General features: G+C 35.6%; 3 protein-coding genes and 1 pseudogene across 3 annotated transcripts; all 4 read left to right on the top strand.

The window, feature by feature from the left end:
• The first annotated feature begins 3457 nt into the window (after positions 1–3457).
• LOC105971320 (serpin-ZX) lies at positions 3458–5567 on the top strand. Its single transcript, XM_012996168.2, has 2 exons — positions 3458–4186; positions 4635–5567. The coding sequence occupies exons 1-2, from the start codon at positions 3653–3655 to the stop codon at positions 5427–5429; spliced, it is 1329 nt and encodes a 442-aa protein (XP_012851622.2). The 5' UTR covers positions 3458–3652; the 3' UTR covers positions 5430–5567.
• Positions 5568–7789: 2222 nt separating this feature from the next.
• LOC105971316 (serpin-ZX-like) lies at positions 7790–10464 on the top strand. The gene is made up of 2 exons (XM_088815588.1): positions 7790–8364; positions 9562–10464. Exons 1-2 carry the CDS (start codon positions 7822–7824, stop codon positions 10348–10350), a joined length of 1332 nt encoding a protein of 443 aa, XP_088671714.1. The 5' UTR covers positions 7790–7821; the 3' UTR covers positions 10351–10464.
• A 1852-nt stretch (positions 10465–12316) lies between these two features.
• On the top strand, positions 12317–14665 carry LOC105971411 (serpin-ZX). The gene is made up of 2 exons (XM_012996265.2): positions 12317–12922; positions 13752–14665. The coding sequence occupies exons 1-2, from the start codon at positions 12533–12535 to the stop codon at positions 14532–14534; spliced, it is 1173 nt and encodes a 390-aa protein (XP_012851719.2). The 5' UTR covers positions 12317–12532; the 3' UTR covers positions 14535–14665.
• Positions 14666–16222: 1557 nt separating this feature from the next.
• On the top strand, positions 16223–17324 carry LOC148771875 (uncharacterized; annotated as a pseudogene).
• The last annotated feature ends 2221 nt before the right edge of the window (positions 17325–19545 follow it).

The following is a 19545-nucleotide window of genomic DNA, read 5'->3' as shown; positions in this document are numbered from 1 at the left end:
GTACTCCCTCTGTTCCACAATAACTGTCTCTTTTTAAAAATATTTTTGTTCCATATTATCTGTCACTTTAGATTTCTAATACTGCATTAAATGCATTTTTCCTATTTTAACCTTATTAATGAAACTCTATTCATTAATTTTCTCTTATAAATTATTAAATATTAAAGGTTGTTTTAGTCATTTTTATATGATTTTTTTAAAATCAACATATATTTATTGAGTTTCTTAATCTTTATGAAAAGTGAAAAGTGACAATTATTTAGGAACAGAGGGAGAATTTTTTTTAATTTCGTTACTTGGATCTCGTTTGGTTGGAAAGATTAGTCATGATTAACTAAATAATTAAACTTTGTTTGATGTTTGGTATCCCCAATAACCTGTTGGATCGACCCACAAATATTATGTTGTCTTGCCTTTAATAGAGTTTTCTTGTCGGACGTGAGTAAATGGAATAAACTAATTAGGCTTTCATTAGATTTTTTAATATTATCTTAACTAATATTATATTGACACCCAAACCAGGCCTTGGCTATTACTACGTTAATTGTAAAAAAATTGCAGGGGCGCACCTAAACCCACTTTTTTTACGCATACAAGTACATGGGGTTTTTTCGTCTTTTAACCTCAAAATATCATATGGGATGAAACTGAATGTTCTGAGGACTTAATTAAACTTAATTTGAAACTTGCCAAAATTTGAAATCAATGCACCCAACTTTCCGCCGTCGCACCATCACCTGAAACGAGTTCGTTTTCACTCATCTTCCCCACAACAAATTCTGCCATAAAACCCAACACCAGACATACCACTAATGAAAATTGGCAAGTACTTCCCTATCAAGAGAGGGGATTCTTTCTTAAGAAACAACTCGCACAATCATTTTCTTCATACAACTTCCACCGCTGCCACCAGAATCATCTTCTTCTCCATCGATTATTAGCTTTGGGTTATTGAGAATGGTGAAGCTGAGAGTCAAAATTGGAGCTTTTTCTTCAAATCTTTTACATGAAAAAAGTGCTTAAGGCTTCATTTTCTTCCCTTTTTATTTTTCTGGAAACGAGTTTGAGGATTTGGGTTTGATTCATGATTTTTCTTGGGAAAAAAAAAAAGAAGTCAGAAAAAATGGGGCTAAAAAGATGGCTCTTTTTAAAAGATGAAGGACTGAATTAAAAATCTTAAAAACTTCATTTTGGAGCTGAAAAATTCTGGGGTGATTTGTAATTTTCAATTTCACCCCATATGATATATTCAGGTGAAAAGACGAAAAAAACCATGTACTTTGCCATGTGCTTCGCGTATGTGCCGGAAAATGAGAAGATTCGCCACAATATTCCCCTAAAGTGGTTATGTGCGTCAAAAAGTGGGTTTGGATGTGCCTGTGCAATTTTTTTTAGTTATGGTGACTGAGCGCAAAAACGGGCAAAATGCTATTAATGCATTAATATAATCGTCGTCCCGATACATATGTACCTGAAGGTTTTAATTCAATTATTGATTAGTTCACAATAAAATAATAAAAATACTACAAGTGCATAAAAATACTCTCTAACTTGATTGTCATAACTTCAACAACGGGAAATTCCTTCCGGTGTTTTAGGAACGGCGAGCGGTCATGACTCTGGCGTACCTGGAAGCTGACATCTGGCCTACGTCAAGTAGTAACGATAACGGCTATGATTATGGGTGGAGAAAGGAAGAAGCTGAACCATCTTTCTTTTTTTCCAATGTTTTTTTTTTTTTTTTTTTTTTTTTTTTTTTTTTTTTTTGCAAAATCGGTTTTATTGTATAAAAATTATAAAGATGTAAAGGAAAAAAAATTACAAGACAAATTATATCTTTTAATGTGCAATATATGTATAATTTTGTTTTTATATTTTTTTTACTTTTAATATTTATAGAATGAAGAATCCATTATATTTATAAAATAAAAAGGAAAAATTAGAGAAAAAAACCCATCTAGGAAATATAGTTAAGGAAAGATCCCCTTCCAAAATAATTGGAGAAAACTCACTTAGCTAATATTCCACCCAAGTGATAATTTTATAATTGCAAAACTACCCTTAATTGTCTATTATACTCTTTCAAAACATTGATCTTATTTTTTATTTTCCATTCCGCTTTCTCGTTTCCAGCTTTCTCTCTTCTCTGTTTTTCTCTATTTTCTCTGGTAAATCTTCTTCCCGCCGTTGCTGCCGCCGCCGCTGGAAGATGGAGAAAGAAAGAAGAGGAAACACTCGTCGTCGGCGTGTGGAGGAGAAGCACTATTCTTTCTCAACAGCTTGTTCCACCCCGTCGGCGTGTGAAGGAAGAAGAAGAGGAACAGGCTGTTGAGAAAGAAGAGGAATCACTCGTCGGAGGAAGAGAATCAGTGAAAACTGTTGATGAAGGTATTTGTTGTTTTTTTCCATTATTTTTTTAGTGTTGGTTTTGCCATGTGTTAAGAAATTGTTTATGGAGTGACCAACAATGGTTGACAAATACTTTGAATCGTTCTTGGTTTTTTTTTTTGTGGACATCGAATTGTGAATTTGTGTTTTTTGTATGAATTATCTATGTTATTTATTTTACTTTTGTTAGGAATTGGTTGAATAGTGTGGTGTGGCGGCGGTGTGGTGACGATGGGGAGGCAGATTTAGGGTTTTTTTGTGAAACGAGCGGATAACGGCGCGGGTAGTGTTATTTATGTTCAGTAGTCGATAAAGTTAATCGACTATGCTCTGATAGTCGATTAAGGTTGATCGATTCCAATTTTTTTATTTTTTTTCGATTTTTTGTTTATTGGTTCCATTTGTATAAATCAATTATAATGCTTGTATATTTTTTTTATTTTTTTAAATATAGTTGATTTTACATTTTTGTTGCAGTTGTGATTTTTTTTAGTAGCAAATTTTTAATCGACAGTGTTGATTCATCATAGCCGATTAATATACCTAATATAGAAAAAAAAAATTTAAAAATAAAGAATTTCCTTCATCGACTATGTTTCATAGTCGATTTACCTTAATCGACTATGTTTCATACTCCATTAATAAACTGATACACAAAAAAAAAAAAGGAAAAAAGGAAAAAATATATCCGCTGATGACCAGCGCGTGGCGCAATGATGATGTGGCGGGCAAGGGCAGAATTAGAAAAACTAATGGGTGAAAGTTGAAAATAGGTATGGATTTTTCTCAAATGGAGCAAAATATTTTGGGGATCTACCTATTAAAAGAAGTAATGAGGGGGTTTTCTCAAAAAACACCAAATAAAAAACAATGTTTTTATAAAATCTCGTAATTAATAGACCTTTTTAGAGATATTACAATCTACACCCTAAGTAAATAATATGCTTACAATGTGACCCCTGAGCGTAATTTGGTCCATAAATAATAGTTTCGGATGAGAATCCATGAAATCAAAAAAAAAATCCACTAATATGAGAAGGATTTTCGTAATTAGATCTCACCTTGTGCGTTTCTCGTTATTTGCCCAATTAATTATATTAACTTCAATAATAAGTAATTAAATCTTAAAATTGGGGAACATCACACGTGTTTCTTTCTTGTAGATTTAGGGGAATCCTTTTAAATACAACTTTGATTGTTTTGAGTATTCATTCATTAACTTATTGCAAAAGATTTCTCCCTAATTCGATCAATCAATCAATCAATGGAGTCGCCGCCAGAATCGGAACTTCTCACCATGCGTCAAATCCGAAACCGCCGCCTCCGTGAGGGTTGGTCCACTTCCTCCCAGAAGAAGAAACGCACCAAAACCACCACGCACAACGGCGGCGGAGCAACTGACCTCCACATTGATGAGTCCAACAACGGCGGCGCAATGGCCGACGTTTCGTTGTCACTGGCGAGCCACGTCATCACCGCCATCGCCAAAGACAAAAACCTCGTTATCTCGCCGCTATCGATCAACGTCGTATTGGGCATGGTTGCTGCCGGGTCGAACGGCCCGACCCGGGACCAGATTCTGGGCTTTCTCAAGTCCAAGTCCATCGAAGAAATCAATTCATTCTCGTCAAAGCTCGCCACCCACGTGTTCGCCGACGGAGAGCCGCTCGGTGGGCCCCGTTTGTCCACCGCCAATGGCGTCTTGATTGACCAGAGCCTCCGCCTAAAGCCCGCTTTCAAAGAAACTGTCGAAAATTCTTACAAGGCTGCTTCTAATTATGTCGATTTTCAGACTAAGGTTAGTTTCTTTAACCCATCCTCTATTTGTTCATAAACCCTAATTCTACTTTCACTTTGGTTACATATATATTATATTTTATATACACTAGAACCTCGATAAATTAATACTCGATAATTTAATAAGTTCGCTTAATAATTATTTTTTTCCGGTCCCGACTCAGTATAAACGTACTAAATTTTTAGTTCGATAATTTCATATTTCGCTAAATTAATTAAAATTTTGATGTTCTCGACTCTATTAATTTATAGAGGTTTAACTGTGTATATGTATATACAGTAGTATTATTATATCTAAGAGCTTATATTATTCCATTAAGCAATCTTGATCAGTCCGTGGAATCAATATTGTGAATTCAATTATTTTAGTTGTTATTAATATCCAAACAAACAATTTATATGATAATTAATTATTACATTGTTTTTCTTACATTGATCGATTTTCGAAGGCTGATGAGGTGAGAGAAGAAGTGAATGCATGGGCCGAAAAGGAAACAAATGGCCTCATCAAAGATTTACTCCAACCCGGTTCAGTCGATGCTTTTACTCGGCTTATCTTCGCTAATGCGGTTTATTTCAAAGGAGTTTGGATGGAAGAATTTAAAGCATCTTCGACTAGAGATCATAATTTTTTTCTCTTGAACGGAAGTTCTGTTAAAGCACCATTCATGAAAAGCTGGGAGGATCAATACATTAGTGAATTTGATGGTTTTAAAGTATTGAGGCTGCCATATAAACAAGGTAAAGATTATACGCGTACGTTCTCAATGTATTTCTTTCTTCCGGATGCCAAAGATGGGTTGGCGGATTTGTTAGAAAAAGCCGGCTCCGAATCGGGATTCATCGAAAACCACATCCCGGATGAATTAGTGGAAGTGGACAAATTCCGAATTCCGAAATTCAAAATAGGGTTTAGTTTTGGGGCTGGGGAAGTTATTAAGGCACTGGGGGTGGTGCTTCCTTTCCGTGAGGGTAATTTGACCGAGATGGTTGACTCGGATATTGACGGGAAGGAACTGCGTGTTTCCGGGATAATACACAAGGCGTTCATCGAAGTGAACGAGCGAGGGACGGAAGCTGCAGCTGCCACAGCTATCGACTATGAAGGTTGTTGTGGTCCTTCGGAATGTGAGAAGATATATGATTTTGTGGCTGACCATCCATTCATGTTTGTTATAAGAGAAGATACGAGTGGGGTGGTGCTCTTCGTCGGCCAACTACTTGATCCACTTGCTAATAATTAAAATGCGCTAAGTTAGTTAGAATGTTGTTCGTAAGCGTGCGGTTTCAGTTACGTGAATTTTTTTTTTAGATTTTTTATTTATTTAAAAAGACGATATTGATTATATCTCATCTCACGCATTAATTCACTTGTTTTCTTACTTCTTCGATCCAGCCTTAGAAAATCGTAAAAGAGTCGATAGTTAGCTTATAATGAGAATATTGTCATGTGTGATTTACCAACATTCAAGAATGTATTAAATCATGCCAAATAGTGATGATGAATGTAATTTTAACTATAAATAAATATTTCAGGGATAATTACACTTTTGGTCCCTATACTTACCATCTAAAACGATTTTCATCCTCAAACATTTTTCGCCACAATCTTTGTCCTTAAACATACCACTTTTTGACAATTTTAGTTCGGTCACGTGCGCCTACATCCATTTGGCAGCCAAAAAATGAGTTTGAAGACACCTAATCACTCCTCATTCTCTATCCCCTAATCCCAAACCCAAATTCCTAATTCCTCATTCCATAACCATTTTTATCCCTATCTTACAATTTTTATCACTATCAGGCACTAAAAATGGTTCTTTACTATGGTCCCATGTTCACAGCCGTGAAATACAGACCAAGAAATTGGAAAAGATAAGTCTATCAAGAACACAAAGTAAGCAAAAACAAATTTCCCTTCACTTCTCTGTAATACGAAAATAGCATGGTGCACGGAAAGTGGAGAACCTTTAATCTTTGTTTCTCTATAACCTTTTTCTGGTTGAATAGCGGAATGCCGTTGATAGGAAGAGAGGGAAAACCATGGGTATAATTTATAAATATGACTTGCAATTTTTAACAACATATACCTTAATTGCTGACAAACTCTATCAAATATGTTTAACAACTACAGGTAAACCTCTGTAAATTAATACAGTCGGAACTAGCAAAATTCTTTAAATTTAGCGATATAGTAAATTATCGAACTAATAATTTATTACATTTTCACCAAGTCGGGACCGGGACAAGTTATTATTTGAGTGAGGTTATTAAGTTATCCAATATTAATTTATCGAGATTCTACTGTATTAATTAATTAAGTGGAGGAAGAAATTTATGTCAGCAGTTAGGCTTGATCTTTTCAATGATGACTATGAAGAAGTTATTTTTGTAGCTCTCTTGGTGAGCTGAATTGTTATTTGGTCACTTTACAAGGTCTACATCAGGCAATATGCAAGCTGTTCAATTTTTCCTCTCTTGAATCTGTGTTCCCTGTACTTAAATCGAAAAAAAGATGGAAAGTTTATTATGATGTTGGTCTTTCATTTTATATTTTATAATTTCTTGTCAATAATCTTAATGCATGGTCCAAGATGACTATTCTTAAGGCTTGGGGTTAGGGAAATATGGGAGAGATAATGAAGAGCGATTACGTGTCTTCCAGCTTATTTTTTGGCTGCCAAATGGACATCACGAGAGGCGCACGTGACGACCTCATCCAACTTAACAGCCAAATTCGACGGCCGGCCTAAAATTGCCAAAATGTGGCAAGTTTGAGGACCAAAATCGTGACAAATATGTTTGATGACAAAAAAATGTTTTAGATGTTAAGTATAGAGACCAAAAGTGTAATTATCCCAAATATTTCACTACTTATGATGCCGCAGTCAAATTTAGAATGTGTGTTAGTAACCCAAAAATCCAGATCCATATTCTAACGGCAGAAAGAACATGCACAAAAACAACACCACCACCAAAAACACGGCACAACAATGGAGGAGCAGCAACTTATGATGACCAAGAATCCATCCTCAGCCAGACGGACGTGTCTCTATATATCACTTGCATATCACGTCATCTCCACCCGAGCCAAACACGAAAACCTAGAACTCTCGCCGCTATCATTTCAGGTTGCGTTGGGCTTGATTGTTGCCGGGTCGAACGGCCCGATCCATAAACAGATAATGGGCTTCCTCAAGTCCAACTGAATCGAAAAAACAAATATGTTTAATTATTGAAACATGAGGGACTAAATGTATTTTTTTTTTAACATGGAGGATCAAATTAGAAATCAGTGTAAACTTGAGAAGTGAAAACTGTAATTTTTAAGTAATATGACAAATTCTAAAATATTTTAAAAATAGCTTTAACGATTTCAATTGCACAGTGCACCTATTTTCAATTTTACGAGACTGGAAATCTGGTTCCAACTTTCACCCTTATATATGAATATATTATTGGGCCGTTCTCAATTAATAAGCTCAACCAGCCCTCTGGAAAAAAAACCCTAATTAATTTTATGTAATTAAGCAGCTTAAAATTCATAACCCAAACCCTTATAAAACCAGCGACCTATTAATTAAAAATATTTGCAAACCTAATTTCAGATTTTGGCATTATCAAACCTTTGAAGAAATGCTGTCGTCCAAACTCAAATTTCTTGCCAAGCAAGGAACCCTAATTCGGGCCTCGTATTCTTCCATAATCAAGAACACGCACTACTACACCTCCAAACCCACGCACAAACGGCGCACATGTCTATATGATGATAACTTCCAGGAAATAATCGCCAACCTCCGCGAATCCACCCTCAACCATTCCGACGTGTCGTTGTCGCTGGCAAGCCACGTCATCGCCGCCCACGGCAAAGACACAAACGTCGTACTCTCGCCCCTGTCGATCAACGTCTTACTGGGCTTGGTTGCTTCCGGGTCGAACGGCCCGGCCCGAAACCAGATCCTGGGCTACCTCAAGTCCAAGTCTATCAAAGAAGTCAACTCCGTCTCGTCACTGATTATGAGTCACGTGTTTGCTGACGGTGCGCGGCTTGGTGGGCCCCGTTTATCCATCGCCAACGGCGTTTGGATTGACCAGAGTCTCCGGTTGAAACCCGTTTTCGAAGAAATTGTGGAGAACTCTTACAAGGCTGCTGCTGATCATGTTGATTTTCAGACCAAGGTTAGTTTTCTTATGATTTTTAAGAAAAAAAAAGTTTATAATGATTGAAAGTGCTGAATTTTAATTTTTAATGTGGAAACAGAATATCATGAATAATTATGAGTAAACTGCAAAAAAAAATACCCTCGTGTAATCTTCAAATAGCAAAAAAATCTTTATAATGATAAATAAATTAGTAAAAAACTCCTATGAAATTATTTATACAGCACACACAGCACATTATTAATTTAATGTTGACGTCATATAAAAAGACACAAATAGGTTTTGCAATTAATTAATTATTATATTTTATAAATATTTTAATTCTTGTATTTTGTTATATCTTAATTAGAGAAGTAAAATAGTGTCGTTTATTTTTACTATATTATCAGATAATTTATGTATATATTTTAAATTATTGCTACATCAAAAAAAAACTTAAATTTTATTATTATATATTTCTTTATTTTGTATTTAAAAAAACTTGTACTTAATTGGATTACCAAATTTTTTATACTTTTTCAATTTATTTGTTTAAAAAAAATTAATAATATTTTAATTTCTAAACAATCAAATTAAAAAGAAAATACATATACATATAATATATGTAAATGTATATAAACACATTTTGAGGGACAATTTTGTCATTTCACGTTCAAAAATCAGCTATCAGTCGTACATCCAACGAGTGAGCCACACGATAGTCAACCAGGGGTTTCTGCTTTTGACAAAATTTCATATGATGATTTTTGCTAGTTTATTTATCCAAGGTTTTTTTGCTATTTTGAATTATACAGGGATACTTTTGCAGTTTACTCGAATAATTATGCATAATTGTTCACTAAGTTAGAACAAAGGGAAAACAAATGGTAGATTTGTTTAGGGATTCCTAATTTGCATAAAATTACTTATATGGACGATTAAAAATTATATAAATTCAAGTCGTTATCTAACTTATATTTTTGATATAGAACTATAATTATGTCAGATGACGAATTTATAAACCAAGATCGAGGAGCCTTTGTAATTCTTAAGCCTCCATATAAATAATTTCCGGCGATTTCCGACGAGTTTGTTAGCTATATCATTAAACAACTGTTACACTTTCAGCTCTCTTCTTCTTTTTTTTAATTGATGGCACACAATTACATTCATCTTTACGAATTGCCGAATCATATATATATAAGCTAATTGTGACGTCTTTTACGATATTCTAAGGCGGATGAAGTAAGAAAAGAAGTGAATGCATGGGCTGAAAAGCAAACAAAAGGCCTCATCAAAGAAGTACTTCCGCGTGGCTCAGTCGATTCTTTAACTCGGCTTATCTTCGCAAATGCGGTGTATTTTAAAGGAGATTGGTTAGACAAATTCGATGCATCAAAAACTAAAGACCGCAAGTTTTTCCTATTAGATGGAAGCTCAATTAAAGTACCCTTCATGACCAGCGGTGATAGGCAATACATTAGTGAATTTGATGGATTTAAAGTTTTGAGTCTACCATATAAACGCGGTGACGATTATACGCGCAAATTCTCAATGTACTTCTTTCTTCCGGATGCGAAAGATGGATTGCCGGATTTGCTAGAAAAAATCGGCTCCGAATCCCGATTCATCGCAAACCACATCCCAAATGAATTAGTGGATGTCGGAAAATTCCAAATTCCGAAATTCAAAATAGATTTTCAATTAGACGCCTCGAGAATTCTTCAAGGACTTGGGGTGGTGCTTCCTTTTCGTCAGGGTGGTCTTACGGAGATGGTGGACTCGGTTGTTGATGGGAAGGAACTATATGTTTCCGGAATGTTCCAAAAGGCGTTCATCGAAGTTAATGAGAAAGGCACGGAAGCTGCAGCCGCGACGAGTTTTGCGTGCGGTGGGTCTGGTCTTCGACTGCAGAAGATGAAGAAATTGGATTTTGTGGCTGATCATCCTTTCCTATTTGTTATAAGAGAAGATGTGAGTGGGGTGGATCTCTTCATGGGACAGCTACTTAATCCCTTGGCTTGAGTAATGCAGAAAAATTAAAGTCATTTCAACTATTTTTTTTTGTTTTTTTTCCTTTTAAAAAACGTGTTTTTTCTGTACTTGGTATTTTGGTTAATATTATGAACTCTGTTTTAATGTGGATCGCAATATATTATGAAACTACTTCACTAAGTCGTTGATAATAAATGTAATAATACATTAATTACCTTGATTAAACAAATTCCACCTGTCTCAAATTGCATTTCTCTTTCTAGCGCCAACCATATTATTTATCATTTTTTATATTCAAATTAAAATGAAATTTTCTCATACTAAATTTGCCGCTTACGATTAATTGTGATAACTTATATTCTGATAAATAGTAATTGGTTCAAGAAACAATTGATTGTTTTAAGGGGTTTACTATTCCTACTTCATTTTTTTTTTTCCCTTTAGTTTTTTTCCAAATTCTCTAAGCCTTTTTCAAAACTTTACAAATCTTGAATTCGTTTATGGTAATTTCATTAAACACAACAATTATCAATATGGCTGAAAACTATTATGATTCTAAGAATACAAAAAAAAAAAATACGTTTTTGTTGAATTTTGAATTAAGTTTTTTATGAATTTCGTGTTGGGTTACACGAAATGCAACACAAAATTTCGTGTAACATAAAATGAAATGCAAAATATTTCTTATATGTTGGTGCATTTCGTGTTATTCTACACGAAATGCATGTTTGTATTTCGTATTATTTAACACGAAATTCCTAGAAACATCAAAACATTGATGCATTTTGTGTAGATTTTTCCAAAACAGAACATTCTGTTTCGGGAAAATCTACACGAAACGCATCAAAAAAGAATCGAAAGTGCCCTATTCCGTGCTACAAAACACGAAACGAATTAATCTATTTCATGCTTCGTAGCACAAAACAAAAATTGTACCCCGGAAACCGATTGATTCAACCTTAATCACTAAACAATGATATGATGTTAAATAAACATAAATAAATAAATAATTATTTATCTCAAATCATCGTCATAATTGCTCTTTTAATTTCAAAGAATTCAAAAGTCTCCTTTTTTGAGAAAGTTGTGAGATTCTTTTGTTGAAAAGTTGCAAATAAATTAAAATTGCACTTCAAATAGTAAAATTCGCATTATAAATAGCATTTCAGTTGTGTTTAAACCTTAATAGTGATATTTTCTTTTTGTTTACATTATCCTACATCCACAAGCAAGGCATAATTTGCAATTTTCAAGCCTAATAAGTTATGATTATGCCAAGATAATAATACTAAAGAATAATATCAATATATATCATGTTGTACCAATTTTCCACGCGGCAACCGGGTTTGCTTCCACGTATGCACAATGATTATTTCACATATAGAAAAATAATATCGTGTAATACTGTGAATACGTAGAGAGAGAAAAGAAAATATATTCCAATTCTCAATTTATTTCCATCAGAATAAAGTTGCTTTTTTTTCCATATACCGATGTATTCAATATTAGGGCGAATTCTACTTTTCTCCTCCCTTGTAAGTGTGTATTATTTTACTTCATTTTATTCTCGATTGCATTGATTTGTCTTCTTACATTGGAAAAATTGTCTAAATGTGACTATCGTTGTTAGTTGTCAAACATTTAACATTAACCTCATTTGGTCTAAACTCTGAAATTATAAAAACGTCACCCTCCCAATTTAAATAATTATTGAAAAAATAAAAAATAAAATAAAATAATAAAAAAAATTAAGAAAAAAAAATTGTAGACAATGAGAAAGCATAGTCCACGACAACAGTCAACTTTTTTTTTTCATAAATATTTAAACTATGAGGGGTGGTTTTTTTTATAATTTCCAAGCTTCGACCAAACGATGTTAAAAGGTTAAATATCTGAAAAAATAACAAATAAATACCATTAAGAGTAAAAGAGGTAAAATGATACCAAATCAAAGTAGGAAAAATGTAATTTACCTTAATTTAAACACACTAAAAATAATAAATAAATAAAATGAAAAGAGGAAATGGGGCTGCAATTTCCTTTGTCGGCGTCAAAATTACAACTTAGCAAGCAAGGAAGCTGAGATTCGTCTTCGATTAGCTTCGTATATATATTCCTGCAAATTCTCTCTCTCTCTCTCTCTCTCTCTACCCAAAAAAAAACACGCACTAACACACCCTCAGAAACACGCAGTAAAGCAGCACAGAGAGCAATGGACCTTCGAGAATCGATCCTCACTCAGACCGACGTTTCCTTCTCACTGGCAAGCCACGTCATCTCCGCCCACGCCAAAGACGCCAACCTCATATTCTCGCCGCTTTCGATCCACGTCGTCCTGGCCTTGATTGCCGCCGGGTCGGGCGGCCCGACCCGTGACCAATTGCTCGGCTTTCTCAAGTCCAAGTCCACCGACGAACTCAATTCCCTCTCGTCGCAGCTCGTCACTCTGGTTTTTGCCGACGGCTCGCATCTCGGTGGGCCCCGATTGTCCTTGGCCAACGGCGTCTGGGTTGATCAGAGCCTCAGCTTGAAGCCCGATTTCAAAGCAATTGTCGAGAATTCATACAAGGCTGCTTCTAATCATGTCGATTTTCAGACTAAGGTTGGTTTTCTTTGTTTTCCAAATTCGAATTTGAATTTGTCGATTTAGATGATCAAATTGAGTGCGTCTGTTAATTTCATCATTTGTTTTTTAATCTTATCTCTGATTGGTGCAGTTACTATATTAATTTATGATTTAATTTTATACTCGTGGGGTAGTATTAGGGTTTAATTGGTTGAATTAGAATTAGGTCTTGATTCAACTCAGAACAACAATATAAATGGGGATAGGATTTTAAGGTAGTAAGTTCCAAATTCTTCATGTTTAGATTGATCTAGAGATTAAATCGTAAACTCGAACATTATTACAAGTAATGGAAGAAATAAGGTACATAATCTGTTTATTCGGCCATCGTTGAAATTGAATATGTTATCGTTGTATATAAACCACGAATGTTGTAACATATGTACAGTTATCGCAAGCCTCAATTGAAAAAAGTGAGCAGAGAAAATCTTTCAAAATGTTTCATTTATTATCATTTTATTCTTTTTTTCGTCTTTTTTTCGTAGTTGATATCGTGTTAATTTCAACGAAGTAATAGTTGCTAGAGTTGTAATTGAATCTATCGATTTATTCACCCCAACAATGTGTGTGTGTTAGCATGCCTTCGGTTATGTTTCTCTGTTCGAAGTTGAACTTTTAGTTTTCACATCAGTTAGTTCACATGAATTTTTTTAATTACGCATAAAATTCAGATGTCCGAATCTCGTATGATTTTTTGTCTTCAAACTACATCTTGTATTCCCCCGGTTTTTAGTTTCACTATTAACTGATTGACGTGATAACGTATGCTAATTTTACATTTTGTTTATCTTGACAATTTCCAAAGGCTGTCGAGGTAACAAAAGAAGTGAACACATGGGCAGAAGGGCAAACAAACGGCCTCATCAAAGAAGTACTCCCATCCGATTCTGTCGATGCTTCCACCAGACTTGTCTTCGCTAACGCAGTGTATTTCAAAGGAGCATGGGACGAAAAATTCGATTCATCGCTAACTAAAGACCAAGACTTTTTCCTCCAAAACGGGAGCACAATTCAAGCCCCTTTCATGACCAGCAACAAGAAGCAATATCTCCGCGCATTCGACGGTTTCAAAGTTTTGGGGCTACCATACAAACAAGGCGAAGACAAGCGCAAATTCACAATGTACTTCTTTCTTCCAGACGCCAAAGACGGACTCCCGGCTCTGCTCGAAAAAGTCAACTCCAAATCGGGATTCGTCGAGAGCCACATCCCGTACCAGAAAGTCAAAACCGGCGAATTCCTAATCCCCAAATTCAAAATTGGATTCGGGTTCGAGGCTTCGGAAGTTCTCAAGGGACTTGGGGTGGTGCTTCCCTTTTCCGAGGGTGGTTTAAGTGAGATGGTTGACTCGACTGTTGAGGGGAAGAATTTGTATGTGTCGAGCATTTTTCACAAGGCGTTTGTTGAAGTGAACGAGGAAGGTACCGAAGCAGCAGCCGCTTCCGCTGGTGTGATTAGGCTCAAGGGTTTGATGATGGAGGAGAAAATGGACTTTGTGGCGGATCATCCGTTCTTGTTCGTTGTTAGGGAAGATTTGACTGGTGTCGTGCTCTTCATTGGCCAGCTTCACAATCCGCTTGCTGCCTAATTTTTCGGGTGCTTTCAGACCTTTATTTTAATGTTTGTGGAACTCTTGTACTAACTTTTTGTGTTGTACTTGTAAAAGCAGAAACTATTTGTGGTGAATTTTGATGATATAGTTGGTATGTATGTTGTTTAGCACTTGTTTTATTCTTGCTACTAGAGGTGGAAATCGGAACAGTAATTTCGAATTTGCCAACCCCGATTCCAAAATTTTCGATTTTGAACAATATTTTTCATTCCGAATCAAAAGTTCCAATCCCATTTTTTTTAATTGAATTGGAATATGTAGTAGATTTTGATTTTCAATCTGATTTTCTGAAGATTCTGATTTTTCCCGAACATTATACTTATAATATCAGTATTATTATGTATTTTATAGTATAAGTAGGACCGGCAATTGAGCCGGGCCTAACCGAAGCCCGATGGCTCGGCCCGATTATATTTGAGCCGAGCCTACTTTTTAGTGAGCCGGGCCGAGTTTGAGCCATTTTACTAAACCCGATTTATTTATGAGCCGAGTTCGAGCCTACTATGGCTCAACCCGAATAAGACCCGACCGATTAGGATAATAATATATTTATTATTTTAATGCTATGAATCAACATACAAGTTATGACTGTATAAGATTATTTGATTTTGCAACAAAAAAAATCAAAATAAAAGGAATTAAGTAGTGGCAGTGGCAATAGGTTAAATATGAATCAAATGCAACATAACACCGAAATTTGACAATATAAAACGTTTCCAATAATAAGAGTTACTAATCTTTTTGTTTTTACTTTTTTCAGTCTTATTTTCAAGTTTTTCCATTAATTTGCAAAGATCGTTTCGGATTTTTTTTTTGGATTGGCTTCATTGGAGGTAAATCTTGTTCATCACTTATTTTTATAAATTTTGTTACTCATTACAATTATATAGTAATGGGGCCCGATAGGCCCGATGGTATGTGAGCTTGAGCCTATAGTAACGAGGCCCGATGGTATGTGAGCTTGAGCCGACCCAAACTCGGCTCACATGGCCCGATTGCCAGCCCTAAGTATAAGTAATCAAAAAAATTTGGAATTTCCGAAATTCACCTAACCCGATTTGAAAATTAAATTTCCAATTTTGGAACAAGTAATACAGATAATAATCAAGAATTAGGAGCAACATATGACAATTGGCAATCCTCTCCTTTTACTAGGGGTAAATAATTAGAGTGTATATTTAGTTTATTTGGTGTCATCTTTGTTGTGATATATCTATCTTGTAATATATCTTATAGTAGACTTGTGCACTAAGTTTGGGTAAATATTGACTGAGCTTTTGTAATGATACGTGTCACTCTCTCTCATATGTATATCTTGGCATTGTGACTAAGCTTGTAATTATGTTTGTATAAATAGCTCACTTGAGTATGAATAAAACACAATTTCTTCAACACAATACAGTAGCTTTTATTCAACATATGTCTTATATCTCACTTATATATATCTCTATGCAGAAAAAGGCTTTCAATTCCACGGCACATAATTCTTGTGCTTGTAATGTACGAGAACAACTTGTTCTTGTTAAATTGTAAAGCTAATTTCTGTTATTCTATATATATTATATAAATATTTACTACTATATTTTATATTCCACAACACGTTATCAGCACGAGTTTTTGCTCTACAAAAATATCGGTTTGTCAAAAGGTTAATTTCTTTTTGTTGTACTATTTTCTACTTATTTTATTTTACGATGGCCGGAATCAAAAAACAAAAATTTCAAATCCTTGATGTTACCGGCAGTAACTTCTTATCCTGGTGCTTAGATATCAAATTACACCTCCAAGGGCTAAAGCCTTGGATTGTGTAGATATCAAGGAGGCAAACAGGAAAGATGAGGCAAATACTATGATTTTTATCCGCCATCATCTTTCTGAGGATTTGAAAGACGAATATATACAACTTGAAAGGCCATCAGAGATATGGCAAAAACTCAAAGAAAGGTTTGATCACACAAAAACTGTGATTCTCCCACATGCCCAATATAATTGGCAGCACCTAAGGCTGCAGGACTTCAAATCTGTTGCCGACTATAATTCGGCACTGTTTAAACTTGAGTCCTGATTAGCCTTGCGCGGAGTTAAAATATCTGAATATAATAAATTGGAAAAAACTTTTTGCACTATGTATGCCTCGAACTTGGTGCTCCAACAGCAATATAGGCAGCGCCAGTTTAAAACATATTCGGAGTTGATCTCTGTACTCCTCACAACAGAAAAAACAAATGAATTGCTGTTGAAAAATCATGATTTACGACCATGTGGGTCCCAAGCTGTGCATGAAGCACATGTTAATCAAAATAGAAATATGGGCCGATTTAGAGGCCGTGGGCGTAAATTTTGGCGTGGTGCACGCAGAGGTGGTGGACGTGGTCCCCCTCAAGATGCCCGAAATAATGACCGAGGTGGATATGAATATCCCGTCGAAATAATAATAATACGGTATGGCAGAGACAACCATTTCAGGCAAAACGCGATAAAGGTAAGATGCCCGCGGAGAGAATTCCAGAAAATGTGTGTATTAGATGTGGAATGACTGGACACTCGGCCAAAGTTTGCAGAACCGCCCAACATCTGGTAAACCTGTACCAGGACTCAAAAAGACATGAAGCAAAAAATGTCCAGACACATGCCACCGAGGCAGAAATGCCACTTGCTGTTCTTGAAGCCAGCACATCTGGGAGCATGCTTGATCAAGATCCTACTCAAGATGGAGCCTCTCTTGAGTTATCAGATTTCTTTCCAGATCTTGATCCTCTTGTGTAAATTGCCATATGAGCATCTTTTTTGAGTTATTTTGTACTCACTATGTATACTTTGTATATATCTCTCTCGGATGATGTAGTACCCGAGATTGAGCTAGTTTGTCTTTTGATGTATCCATGTACATATCTCTCTTGGAAGTTATGTTCCCGAGGTCGAGCTGATATTTTGACTATGTATAAAATATGAGTTTGTTATTATATCATTTGCAAACTTTACTACGATTCAATATTAATTTTATGTTATTTAATTCAGGCAAACATGGAGAACATCGACAAAAGAGAAAATTGCCTACTCGATAGTGCAACTACACACGCAATATTCAATAATAAAATATATTTCTCGAGTGTGACATTGTGCAAGGCACAAGTTAAAATCATAGCAGGTTCCGCGGAAATAATAGATGGCTTCGGGAACGCAACAATTGTGTTGCCTAATGATACCACTTTGCATATTGAAAATGCATTGATATCAAGTAGATCAAATAAGAATCTACTAAGTTTTAAAGATGTGAGACGTAATGGATATCATTTAGAGACACTGGTTGAAAATACCGTGGAATGTATCTGCATCACATCGTATGTTATGGACAAAAGAATTGTTCATGAAAAACTCGAAGCGGCAGCTTCTGGAGTGTATTGTTTCGAAATTAGAGCTTTCGAATCCTATGCCACTATGCCATGGAAACTTGTTAATCCCGATATACACGGGTTATGGCATGATCGACTGGGTCACCCAGGAATGACAATGATGCGTAGGATTGTACAACATACTAAGGGACATCCATTAAAAGATACGAAGATCTTAATGTCCAATGAATATTTTTGTGAATCATGTTCACAAGGAAAGCTCATTATAAAACCTTCCATCGAAAAGGTCGGTTATGAATTATCATCGTTTTTACAACGAATTCATGGTGATATTTGTGGACCAATACACCCTGCAAGTGGCCCATTTAGATATTTTATGGTTTTGGTGGACGCATCTTGTAGATGGTCCCACGTATGCTTATTATCTACGCGAAATGTTGCATTTGCGCGTTTGCTAGCACAAATTATTAAACTTCGAGCACATTTCCCTGATTATCCCATTAAAAACATAAGAATGGATAATGCCGGAGAATTTACATCAAAAATTTTTGATGAGTATTGTGGAGCACTAGGAATAAATGTCGAGCACCCAGTAGCATACGTTCACACTCAAAATGGACTGGCGGAATCTCTGATTAAACGCGTCCAAATAATTGCTCGTACTATGCTGATGAGATCTAAACTCACTAGTGCAGCATGGGGCCATGCAGTATTGAATGCATCAGCACTAATTAAATTACGCCCCACTGCTTATCATATGCATTCCCCAATGCAATTGGCATTAGGCTTTGAGCCCGATATTTCGCACCTTCGCACATTTGGTTGCGCTGTGCAAGTGTCAATTCCTCCTCCTCAGAGGACTAAAATGGGTCCCCAACGCCGACTTGGCATATACGTTGGGTTTGATTCACCGTCGATTATTAGGTTCTTGGAACCAATGACGGGTGATTTATTTACCGCTAGATTTGCGGATTGTCATTTTGATGAGACATTATTTATACCGATTGGTAAAGATATTCAGAATATCCGTGATAATGATAAACAAAAACCAATCGAGAATCTCACATGGTGTGAGCAACGCTTATCTCATCTCGACCCACGTACCTCTGAATGTGAAAATGAGATCCATAGAATCATTCATTTACAAAATATTGCCAATAGACTTCCTGATGCATTTAATGATGTCAGTAAAGTTACGAAGTCTTATATTCCAGTTGTCAATGTTCCAGCTAGGATCGCTGTTCCTGAAGAACATGCGAAAATGAATGATGACCCCCCACGACAAAAACGGGGTAGACCAATTGAATCAAAGGACGTTGTTCCTAGAAAAAGAAAAATTGATGAACTCTCGAACCAAGTGGTTCCTAGTGAGAATGCTCCAGATAAATCTGTTGAGCCTGATATCGAAAAAGCGATATCAAATCCCGGGAATACCGAGAATCCCATAAGTTATTGCAATGAAATATGGGATAGAAATGAGATAATTATCGATAATATTTTTGCATTCTCGGTTGCACAAGAAATTATGTACGATGATTATGATAGTGAACCGCGTTCCATAATGGAATGCCGCCAAAGAAATGATTGGCCTAAATGGGAGGAAGCAATAAAATCTGAATTAGCTTCCTTAGAAA

Source organism: Erythranthe guttata, chromosome 3, assembly GCF_056151865.1.
Source record: "Erythranthe guttata isolate IM_541 chromosome 3, IM_541, whole genome shotgun sequence".
Lineage (NCBI taxonomy): Eukaryota > Viridiplantae > Streptophyta > Magnoliopsida > Lamiales > Phrymaceae > Erythranthe > Erythranthe guttata.
Note: the sequence above shows the minus strand (reverse complement) of the source record. Positions and strands in the feature narration are given on the sequence as shown.

Bases quoted from the DNA above. Each gene is read 5' to 3' on its own strand.
- LOC105971411 (XM_012996265.2), top strand. From the start codon at position 12,533: ATGGACCTTCGAGAATCGATCCTCACTCAGACCGACGTTTCCTTCTCA. The intron at 12,923-13,751 runs GTTGGTTTTCTT...CAATTTCCAAAG, and splicing joins ATGTCGATTTTCAGACTAAG to GCTGTCGAGGTAACAAAAGA.
- LOC105971316 (XM_088815588.1), top strand. From the start codon at position 7,822: ATGCTGTCGTCCAAACTCAAATTTCTTGCCAAGCAAGGAACCCTAATT. The intron at 8,365-9,561 runs GTTAGTTTTCTT...CGATATTCTAAG, and splicing joins ATGTTGATTTTCAGACCAAG to GCGGATGAAGTAAGAAAAGA.
- LOC105971320 (XM_012996168.2), top strand. From the start codon at position 3,653: ATGGAGTCGCCGCCAGAATCGGAACTTCTCACCATGCGTCAAATCCGA. The intron at 4,187-4,634 runs GTTAGTTTCTTT...CGATTTTCGAAG, and splicing joins ATGTCGATTTTCAGACTAAG to GCTGATGAGGTGAGAGAAGA.